General features: G+C 39.9%; 1 protein-coding gene across 4 annotated transcripts in view; it reads right to left on the bottom strand.

The window, feature by feature from the left end:
* Positions 1-12,164, bottom strand: part of OSBPL9 (oxysterol binding protein like 9) — a 95,760-nt gene that overhangs the window by 42,271 nt on the left and 41,325 nt on the right. For 3 of the 4 annotated variants that reach the window (XM_019531410.1, XM_019531411.1, XM_019531412.1), the window contains exon 4: positions 375-451. In XM_019531410.1, the coding sequence (XP_019386955.1) occupies positions 375-451 (77 nt within the window). Of the gene's footprint in view, positions 1-374; positions 452-3,914; positions 3,920-11,238; positions 11,249-12,164 lie in introns of those variants that run through there. The other variant, XM_019531415.1, reaches the window with a different exon arrangement.

Raw genomic sequence — 12,164 nt, 5'->3', positions numbered from 1 at the left:
GTCACAAACACAGTATATTAAATTAGGAAATCCAAGTAGGTTTCTCCAGATAAGCAGTGAACCACCAATATCCAGCCCAAACAGATTCATTTGAAATAAAGAAAAAAGTATTAACTGTCATATTTATCAGATCTCAGATGCCTAATGAAGAAGAGATTTTACACAATTATCTTCTGCATCCCTTATTCCCCCTCACTCCTCCCAGCGTTGAATCTGTAAGTTTAAAAATCTCAAAATGATCTATTCCTACAGAGATTTAAAAGTAGACATCTAGGTATTTCATCCTTCAGCCAGCTTATGAAAAATTGTCATGGATCCAAAACACCTTCTAATCATATGCTGTTGATCTTGTTCAAGAATTATGATCAACTTACCTGAAGCTGAAGGGTATGACGAAGAATGGTTTCTTCTAAAGCATGAATCCACTTCTCTCTCTCATCAGCATCTCGAGCTGCAAAATGATTCAAGATATACCCCATTTAGGACAACGTCTAGTTCAAGGCTTATAAATAAGAAAAAAAAAAAAGAACAAAATATACATTTGATGTCCTCAACATATTATCCGAGATTGTTGTCTCAGAAGAATTTCACAGTAAGCTTCAAACCCCATGCTCTTCCGGCTTACTTAACTATTGAAACAATAGGCACTGCACCTACTGTTGGACAGATGCCAACATGGTTACTCAGACAAGACACCTGATGGGTTTCAATGGAAGCTGTTTTTCAGCAAGTACTTCAGATCTTAACCTGACATCACGTCATAAGTATCTTCAGTTCTTACACCAATTTGGATTGAACTTTTCCAATATAGCAATAAGCTCATAAGTTCACCATTCCAATTATTTTAAAACATTTTTTCCGATAGTCCTCCCAAAAACCAATCAGGGCTCAATGTTAAAGCTCCAGTCTGGCAAGAGATCTACATGGACAGAACTTCTGACCTAACCAGAGTCCCAGTGATTTCAGGGCAACTGTGTATGTGCAAGAGTCTTCCCAGGAAAGACTCCCAGGTACAGGATCAGGATTGCACTCTCTTTTCCAAATATGCCTTATTTAAACACTAAAAAAAGAGAAAGGTCATATACAGGATAAAAGGAGCAGTTAGCAGAACCTGAACCAAAAAGGAAGGGAAAAAACACTTTGCTGCTTCATCATACAAACCTATATTAGGAAGTTGTTTTTCAGCACTTCTTCAGACATTGCTGACATCAAATTACATCAGTTTGACCTGAGCTAGTTTTTCAATAGGTATACTTAGTCACCTGTGCTTTTCAAATCAGGACACTATAATTGTAAGACAGTATTACTTTAAAAGATTCTGATAAATACAGTGAAAAAACAATTATTTTGCTCTCTTGTTTTGTAGGTGTCCAAGGAATAAGTGGCCATTTATTAGATTTATAAAAGAATAATATTTGTGGACATCACTCACTAAGCAGAATTACTTAAAATATGAAATATTCTAACGATCTTCACGTACCAATAGGCGCATGCACACAGTGCCCTGCCCCTACCTAGCAATCTAGTCGTATGAGGGACACAGTGCTACATACGTTTTTATGGGGAGGCAAGAAGTAGGATTAAATGGCAAGTGAGAAGAGTTAAGCAAGGGTGGTATGCGATGCACAAGAACGTGGAAACCTTTAAAGGATCGGGGGGCAAGAGTTCTGAAATACTGAACTGCTGCTCTCCCTGCCTATTCTCCAGTAATTAGCATCTCTCTGGTACTGATTGACCTCTACTGTGCTACCTTCAAAAAAGTTACTTGTGCGAGATGACAGCAGGGCAGCAGCCTCTGGTTGGAAGAAAGGGTCAGGGTACGCACAGAAGGAAAGCGAGGCAAGAGCAGATTTTATGATGGCAACTAATTCCAATTGTTTTCAGTTAATGAACGGGGAACTGAAAAAATACAATCCTTCAAAACAAAACAAAAAAAACAACATAAAAATGAATCCTCCATCCACACAGTGGTGTTCTCACTGCTTCCATTCTTACCCCATGCTCCCATTGTTTTCACCCTTTTGAACTCTGAATTAACATGGCCAAGGATGGCTGGCCTCAGCTTCGTTTCCTTCCTGCCCTCCACAGTCATACCCAAATGGAGAAGATTTATTCATCCTACCCCACATTCTCCACAAAATGCATTTCTCTCTCAAACAGAATTTTACTGAACATCAGGAGTTTATATAAGTGACAGCTGGACACAGAAATCAGATGCTGGATGATGTGTTTCATATGGTCTACAAATGGAAAGGTCTATGTTCCTCAGACACATCAGCACCAAGAATCGCCCAATATGCTGTTAAGACAGTATCTACAGTCATTAGCTAATCAGCACAGCCACAGAGAAAGTCAGGAAATGGCATAGTAGTAAAAAAAAATCTAGACTTTTTTTTTTTTTTTTTTTTAGACAGAGTTTGCCAATTTAACTCTGAATCAAATCATTGCTTTACCCTGCAACTTTCATTTTTCCCCACAGAGCAATTAGTTTGAACTTCAGCCAAAACAAAGTATTTTCAGTTCTTTCACGTAACTTTGAGCCCTTGGCTACTGCTGAAGTAGTAATGACATTTTCTATTTTGGAAATGTGTATCCCTCCTAACAGTGTAACCAGCCTACACAAACAAAAGAAACTAATGGTACACAAAGTACACTAATGGACAAAGTACTTGGAAAAAAAGCATCTTTTTATTACAGTAATTGGCTGCTACTTGTAATAGCACCAGTACAGGAGTGATTTAAAATTTTAAAAGGCTAAACTGTGTTGCTGTCTATGCAATGCTTTGAAAGCTCATTAAAGCAACCTTTGCTCTACAGAGGTAGAGATAGTTAGCCATGTTAGCCTGAAGTTAGGCAAAAGGCACAGCATGGTACCTCTCTGCCCTGCCTTCTGTTTAACTTAGAGTATGCTTGCTAGCAGGCCCTTATACTTTTTAAAACAGGAACAAGGGGCTATACAAAAATATTAGGCTATCAACAACTGTTGGGTATAAAAACTCTTGCCTCACAGCCACTGAAAAGGTCAAGCACATGCTTCTAGTTTTAGCTTCCTATTGAAAATTCCCAGATGATTTAGACACACTATTTACAATAATTACACATTAGTTTAATAAGCAGCTTACCAAAAACGCACTCTGAGAACTCTGACATACTGTTTCAGTGCAGGCATCTTAATACAAGAGGATAGCTTAGAAAAGGTTGCAATGCCATTTACACTGGCACGCCAGTATTCATTTGTATTTAAACTAGATGCAATACAAGAATGATGATAAACTAGATCTCTATAACAGCTTTCTTTACACATTCAAGCCACTTCAGAGTAGGCAACAGCATGAGCTTGATACCCCAATCAAATAATTTCCGCCACTAGCAAGGACGACTTCTGAAAAAAGTCCTCAGAATGATTACAAGATTGTACGACAGGAACATAAGAAGATCCAGAGAAGTTTGCCTATCAAGACACAGAAGGCAAATGCTGACAAGTTATTTCCCTTATCAAATAAACAAACTAAAGGGAGAGCAATGCAGCAGGATTACACAAGAACAGGAATATAAATATTGACATGCTTGTTGGATAGTAGCTGCTTTGAGAGTCCTATAGTTCAACCTGTAATTTACTGCTCGTTTGCCAATTGTTTTAGTGAATTGGGTCAGCTGACCAGCACCATCAGTGATCAGAACTGGAAAGAAAGAAAATTAAAGAAGTAGAGGTTAAGGGGGGGTGGGATGCAAAGAAAAAGGGTAGAAGCAAAGGGAGTACACCTCTTTAGCATAACACCTACTGATGGGAAGTTTTTCCTTCAATGCCCCCTTCACATATGTGTATGTTGAAAATGTATCCCACCTTCAAAAAGGAAATCCTACTTGCTAGCGGAAAAGAGAAGTTCATCTAGTTTACTCTTCTTAAACAAGACCCTGGTGAACGGTTACCATTACTGATGCATGTTATGCTAGGCAAGAATGACTGAACAGCAGAATTACCCAATACTTTTAAGAATCAAGAGTGGGGAACTTCTCAAAGTTTTAAATTGTAGTATCAAATATATATGTGACCAAGTAGTATTGTCAGACCCCTTTCCAGCTTGAAAAAGGGATCACGTGCATCTTTTGGAGAGCTGAATCCATAAAGCTAACAGAAGCTCATAACACACCTTCGCCCCAAGTGTTGTTACCCACAAACATTTTTAACTGGTATACCACTGGATCATCTTTCTGGTGCAATCTTCCTTGTATCCTCCATACCATTAACAAAGCTCTTACTCTGCCACAATCAAGATAATGTAAGGTTTATTAACAGTCTAGGAAATCTAGCGGATGAAGCTACAGATCTGTAAAAATCCATGACACTAAGATCATAGAGCAAGAGGTAACGCCCCCCAACGCATGCAATCACAGCAAAAGACAGCAAAGTCTTTAAATAAATAACCAACACAGTCCAAAACTTAAGAGTTTTCCTAACATACGTCCTGCCTTCCCCAAGCAGCATCTATCCCTACTTCCACCTGCCCTGCCCCTCACCATGCAGCAAGAGTTCAGACAGAAGAGAAGAAAATTAGAATTTCTCCTCATATACCAAGAAAAACAGTTAGCATCTCTGGAGCCCTTCACAAAGAGATAGGGTACAGCATGGACACAGCAAAATAAGCACCAGCAATTAGTTGCTGGTCAAGATTGCTCAGTTTCATACGAACTGTAGCTGCAATTCAGCAATAAAAAAAAAAGTCAAACTTATTGATGTTAATACAGATTAGGTCTCTACCACTGTAAATCTTGCAATGGCTGCCATCAAATGGCATTTTTTCATTGATTAGTACTACTTACATTCCACAGCCTTATGAACAAACCCCTGTGTCAGCTGAGAAATCTGCATACATATTTTCTAGCCAACAGTGACTGATAGATGCGCACCTCTTCCTCTGTACCATCCTCTAAGACCAGGAGAACTCTACAACTCAGTTCTCCACAGAACACACACAGAGAAAGTTGATATTAAATCAAATTGAATTGGCTTCTCTGAGATTGGATGCAAACAAAAGCTTCCTGATGGTAAAGGCAATTTAGGATGGAACAGCTGCCAAAAGATCACTGAAGCACAATCAATGGAGACATTCAAAAAGGGATTAACTAATACACTCAGAACAATTTATGTGAAAAAGTACATTACATACAAAAAGCAGACAATTTATGGCCAATCATTCTGCTAGGTTTGATACATTATGCACATTCCATTTTTAAGATGGAAATTTTGTTAAAGATGTCAAACCTTTAATCGTGACATTTAGTCTAATGAGTTTGTACTGCACACTGCAACAACACAATTCAGTCAGCATCAGTGTGTGTCAGGTAAGTATTTCAGGACTGCAGATAGGAACACAGGACTTAGGAACCCAGGAGGTATCTTCCAGGCCTATTTCATGGCATACACTGACATAAATCGATCAAATGCCATCTTAAAATTAATTAAGCTATTTTCCCCCTAGTACTCCTACTTGGAAAGCTGTTCCAGAACTTCACTTATCTAAAGGTTAAAGGAAGTCTTCTATTTTATAGCCCAAGAGCATTAATGATCAATATGTACACTTAATGCAAGATAACTGTCCTTTAGCTTATATTTTTGCTGGTTTCCAGGGTTTGCCACACCCCTCCTCAGTGCCTTTATAAAAAGGCAACAGTAGTCCATGTAAGCCTTCATTCTGCTAGGCTAGCCAAGCTCTTTTAAATCTGCTCGTTAGATATATTCTCCATTTCTCTGATCATCTAAGAGCCCTTCTCTGCACCGATTCCTGTTTGCATTATTATTTCTTAACATTACTGTTACACAATATTGGTCATTTTTCCAAGTGAGGGCTCAACAGAAGTTTGTTCAAAGGTATTAATACTTCGCTATGCTACTGAAAATACAATCCTGGGATGGGTTGGATAAGCATTTCACAGATGCATCACATACTCATCCTGTGATGCACTAATACACGCTCCAGTCTCTCCTCTCTTCTGCTCTTCCAATGTTGAGCTTCCAGCTTCCAACAGAAATTCTTGTCATTAGTCCTCAAGTTCATGAACGTGCATTTTTATGGTGAAATTTCATCCCATTTTATTACTGTAGTCTTCAGGAATATCCAATTCTTCCTGGAACACTATTCTGGAATACTAACCTGGAATAGTCTGACCGTAACCTGTTAAACTGATCATGCCTATATTGCGTCTCCACATGCTATATTGGATTCTTAGGACATACTTAGTTTCCTTTTCAAGTTAGTCTAAAAGATTTATAAAACAGTTCATAAATACCTGAACTAACACTTCAAATGATGTTTATTTTAATGCTGAAGTACTGATGATGCTTGTGACTTTTTTTTTTTGACCTTTTCAATCCTACTGTTATACTAGTCAGCTCAGTAGGAATCTTTTTTTTCCCCATGTCTGGAAGAACTAGACATTGTTCACTTGTTTTATTTTTATTATGCTTGGATTACTTGTGGAGTTCAAAGATTAGCTTTGGGATCAGTTATATTTAATACTACTTGTGCCAAGTTCATAAATTAAGATAACACGTATGCTAATGAATAACATGTTGACATTAAGTTAGATATTGTCAATACAGAAGATGGATGATTAAAGGGGGAGAAGAGCTTTTTAAACCAAAGAACTGTGGCACAAAAAGTTAACTGAAGTAACTATGACAGCCGTACAATAGAATAATTCCACTGCCTAAATAAACTTTTTAGTCCATTCTTTCCTAGCCTGTTGTCAGGCTGAAGATAAAAACAAACCTCGGTCCCCTAAACATTTAAACCTGTGATATGACCAGGATGCTCCCTTATGCCCCAGCATAGTCTATCTGCTTGCCGTTAAAGTCAGTAAGGAGGAACAGGAGACGCAAAGCTCCTGAAAATGAGGTTCAGAAGCTGGGCTCTTGCATGCAAAGCAGAGGCTCATAGGCTGTACACATATATTAGGGGTTCAGAGGCTAATGAACAGATGCAAAACACTGATGGAAAAAGGACAGAAATTAAGTAGTATTGGCAGCTTGACCCATGAAAACCTTCTACCTACACTCAAAAACAATACTAGTTTGGTATTCTCAGTCATTCTCCTTCATTATACTGGTCTTGGTATCATGCCCCAAACACCTTTTTACTCTCTCTCTTTTTTTTTTTTTTAAATTACTTGGTGCCTTTTTGAAGTGTGGATCAATTCAGCATGGTAAATAAAAAGTTTCACTTGCTCATTTAAGACACTAGAGTAACTTTCATAAGGATTAACAGCTAGCTTTCTTAAGCATTTTCTCTGGTTTTTTGTGGGGGGGGGTGGAGTTTTATTTGGTGGAGATTTGGAGAGGGGATTATTTGATTGTTTTTCTTTGTTTAGTCACAATGGACGCATGAAGATTATTTAAAGCAGGTCAAGAATTGTACTGATCCCTCAGCAGGCCAGGACAGGACAGGGGATAAATGGCCATAATTGTGGTGGAGCTCTGTGTCATAGGGGTTCTACTGCACACAGAAGAACAATCCTGCCTGTATGCATCTCAACAGGCCATCCAATATTCTTCTATGCAGAAGAAATTCTGAAAAGGTAGCCCATGCCAAGTCATAATGCTTGTTCATCTATTGCTATTTTGTTCAAACTGTATACTGCCTCAAAGCCGCTCAGCCCAACCTCTAAGACAAGATTTTTAGACATTTCAATGACCATGCAAGTACTTCTACAGATGCCCACATTCCTCCCACCCTTCAGTAACAGAGACAGACAAGTAGCAGCCCTGCAAATATTCTTGTTTCCTTTCCATATGCTTTTGCTGCAGTTCCACTACTAAGTCCACACTGGTAGGCCTAGACACTGCCTTTTTAAGCAGACCTTCACCTCAGGTCATAGCTGTGTGCACAAGCACATGTGAACATATGAGAATGCCACCACCATCTCTGCCAAATGACAAATGCTGCATGCTATCCTGAACTACCATATGGTCATCATGTGATGCTTCTCAAAGCTTTTGTACCACACGCACTGTTTTTTAATGCTTTTTAAAATACACATTTGCTTTGATTTTCTGTAATGCTTTTTTAAATATACATTATTCACCATGCCCCAAAGGCACCACAGGTGCAATACATCACAGGAGCATTGGCAATGTTACTCCAGTTTATAGGGAGCTGCATGCATGCGTGCTTCATAGTGGGGCACTGGTATCACAGGACCTGATCAACTGCTTTTCTAAGCATGTTCTAAGTTACAGTTGGTGACATTGCACCACTTATGCCCAGGAGCGCTAAATCTCAGACAGCAGGGGTTTTGGGTGGTCCCCCTATATAAAAAACTCAACTCCTGTTCAAACTCAGCTCCCACGTTCTGTAAGCTAGCACACTGTACTGTTTTTTCCAGGAAAGTAGCCTTAATTGCTTTTCCCCACAAATCAACTAAGTGACTGCAAGAGTGGCAGAGAAAACCAAAGTTTAAAAGCTAAAAAAAATCCTCTGACACTTTATACTGCTAAATTTGATTTCATTTCTCATACCCCACTCCACAAAACAATCTAGATCAGGGTGGGCAAAATGGCAGATCCAGCCCGGGACAGGCAGGCAGCAGGTCACAGCTCTGTCCCAGCTCTGGACTACAGTCACCCAGTGCAGCAGGGCACTTGCGCTGCTGGGGCCAGTTTCCATGGGAACCCTGGCCCCATGCTGTTACAGCACCGGGGAGAGCTAGTGCAGTGATGCAAACAAGGGCTGCTGGGAAATGGAGCCAGACGTTGCCCACCCCGATCTAGAACTTCCTACGAACCAGGGAGCAGTTCTTTTTAACTTTGGCAATTACCCTGCAGCTTAGGGTCATCCACACATTTCATGAGGGCACTTATAGTTCCAATAACAAAGCTGCTCGTTAAACAGGATACGTCTCAACACTGATCCCGAAGGAACACCACTAGTAACCACCCTCTTGTCAGCTAACTCCCCTTTCAAAAAAATTGTCTTACACTTTAAGCCACCTCTTTATCCACGTCATGAACACCGATCCCCTTCCTTTCCTGCTTGGCCAATAACTTCCCACAAGGCAGCGCAGCAAACATTTTGCTTTATTTTTTTTTATATTCCTGTTGTCATTGCAATGTAGTAGTCCACCAATATCTTCACTTACATCTTCAAGTTGAGCTGTTTAAACATCATTCTGAGCCCACACTCTCCTGCAGTCAGTGCAAGCTAAGCCATGGTAATGCAGAAGCTGAATCAGTTTTGGCTCTTTTTTGAGCTTTTTCCAGCTTGTTACTTATTCTGAGTAGTGGAGACCTGAACTGGCCATGATACTCCACTAAAGGACTCACTTAAAATAGAAGCAACACTGCCTTAAGTCTAGGGAATATAGTTGTTCTCTTGAATACCACATCAGTATTGGGAGCTCATATTCATTATCCAAGATGATCCCTTTCTTTGGGAGCACCGATTTCCAAGAATACAATCTTTCCCCTATAAAACGAAGTTTCTATGAAGCTATTGTATAAGATGAAGCTATATTTTTTGTCTAAAAAACAGGATGCTGTATAAAAAGGCATGTTTTCTCCAGAAAGCCCAGTTTAACCACAATTTTACTGCAAATGTTACTGAAGATGTTATGACTTCTTCAAAGTCAGTGATAGTCACTAAGATCCATCCACTCTCCTTTAAGAATGTATAGATAAGCCACATACCAAACTTTTTGCTTTGGAAACTCAGCTTAATAATGGAATATTCTTCAGAATAGCACATCTATTGTTCTAAATGCTACCTCTATCAGTAGACTTTTTGCATTAGTAAGTGACAAGGCATCTTCCAGGAAGGCAAGCAGTTATTCACTAATACTAGATGTGCACCAATAAATATTTTCTTGGCCAATACCAATACCCGATGGTTAACCAATCATATCAGTGCCTATCCGATAACTGATATTTAGTAATAGTGCAAGGCACTGTATTCTACTGACATAAATAAACCTTTTTGCTTGTTTGTGTTGCATTTCACATACACCCACTCATCTCCTGCCTGCTCGGTCCTTAATGAGGAGGAAGGTGGTGACTGCCTTACTCCCCATGCACGTTGCCCCCTCGCCCACAGCTCCTACCTGTAACCCTACTCCTCGTGCAGCCCGTGCTGCCATCCTGGGTGAGTGGGGTGCACTCTCATGCAGACAGCAGCACTAGACACATTTGGAGGCTCAGAGCACACTGCTGTTTCAAGCGCTGGGGGCCTCCGTGCACCCAGGCTCCTGTGGCCACCAAGGAGAAGCTGCTTTTGCAAAGGTGCCCAGCAGAGCAGAATGGCTCTCATGTGGCACCCAGTATCTTTGTGGCACCCCAGCACTCAGCCCCCTGCTGCATGCGCAGCATTGTAATGGCAGCAGCAGCAGGAGCCAGTAATGGTCCTTTTCTTGCTGAGAGTGTGGCGCCCAGCGTTCCCTCCCACCTGTAGTCTGCTTCAGGCTTGGGCCAAAGGCAGGGCACAGGGAGTGGACTATGCTTGCCAGGGTGCTCTAGGCATGTGGTCATAACACATAACAACCAAAAAAAGCCAAAAGCATCACTTCTCCTTTTATTGGCACTGATACAATAGCCCACCAATAACTGGTGCACCCCTAACTAATACCTATAATTCCCCATTTCCCTCCTATGGAAGATAGCACATAAGTACTATTTTTGTAGGTAGCCTATTTATAGTTTCCCAAAGCAAGTTGGTTGCAACTTTTCTCACATTTTTAACAGTTTAAGCGCAAAAGGAGGGCAGAGACATATTAATATTTTAGTGTTAAAAGTTAACAGAGCTCCGCTCTAGACAGTCCTAGTCATACAGAACTTAAATTTTGACAAAGTTTCACCATTAGACTTAAACATTTTTGGGTAAAATACTTCTTGTTTAGAAAGCTTTTGTTTGGGAGCTTTTTAAGTTTTCTTACCCAATAAGAGACCCTCTTCTTAGAGCTCCAGCGGGAGAACCAGGACATGTAAGGATAGACAGATGCAGCCAGTAATTCAAAGTAAGCAGACTGAATGCCTTGTTGCTCTTAAATCTCAAGAATGAATTCAGTCTTGAGATTTAAGAACAACAAATCCTAAATCCGTACAGGCAATTAGACAAGAAGACCTTTAGGTCCCTATGATTCCCTTTCCCTCCCTACCCACTGCCCCACACCCAAACTTAGTTATACCAGCTGCAGAATGAGTTCGAAATGTCAAGTTTAGATTGAGAGAGTGAAGGGGAGAACAATTTTAGTAAATGGAACGTTTTCTCCAGAGTCGACTAGTAAAGTACTAACCTTCCAGAAACACTGAGAAATGGAAAAGCTAGCTCAGAGAGGGAAAAAAGAAGTCAGAAAGCCTTACAATCAACAACACTAATCTCTTTGAAGAGTCTTACTGCTGAACAGTAGTCCTACTTACTGTGTTTAGCTATGGGAAGTTGAATGTTTTATTTTAATTAAGCTATGATATCCTGCTCCTCGAACTGCTGAATTAGTAATATTGGCTGTTGGTGCTCTTTGTAGGCCAGGGCCTTTTGGAACACTTAACTAGACCAAAAAAAGGCAGTGCAAACAAGTGTCTACTAATAAAGGAGACTAAGCTTATTTTCAGATGTTTCCTTAAGCAGTACTGATATCTAGATCATCGCTGGTTTACTAGAGCTCATCACTTCTCCAGGAAGAGCAGAACCTCTGACTTAATATGGGAAAAAACAAAATATACAGACGCAACACATGCAAGTAGTAAACTAAAACATATGTTAGAAGATATTTGTTCTAATGAAACTTAGGAAAGTTGCTAAAATAAAAGTCTTTCTTCCAAGGAAAGTGGCATAAATAAGCATGTCTAATAAAGATGCCTTGCCCAAAAACAGTTAACTTGATTTCATTTTTTTCAGTTCTCAAAGTGAGCAAGTAGACCTCCCCTGTAGGAAATGCAGCCAGTATAAAGACAAAAAATAAAACATAACATTTTCCAATTCCCCTTTTTGAATTTAGAAAGGCTTTCAAAGTGTTCAAATTTAACCAGCCCCTCAAGTATATTTCCGGGGACGGAAGCTTAAAACAAGCAAGAATTTTCAATCTGTCTTTACCCGTCTGCCTGGAATCGGACCATGTTCACATCTGCCTCTAAAGTGACTCCATATCATCCCAGATTCCATGGCTACAATTCATCTTCC

Source organism: Crocodylus porosus, unplaced genomic scaffold (genome assembly GCF_001723895.1).
Source record: "Crocodylus porosus isolate Cpor-Errol unplaced genomic scaffold, CroPor_comp1, whole genome shotgun sequence".
NCBI classification, from domain to species: Eukaryota; Metazoa; Chordata; order Crocodylia; family Crocodylidae; genus Crocodylus; species Crocodylus porosus.
The sequence above is the reverse complement of the archived record's forward strand: the minus strand, read 5'-3'. Positions and strand labels throughout refer to the sequence as shown.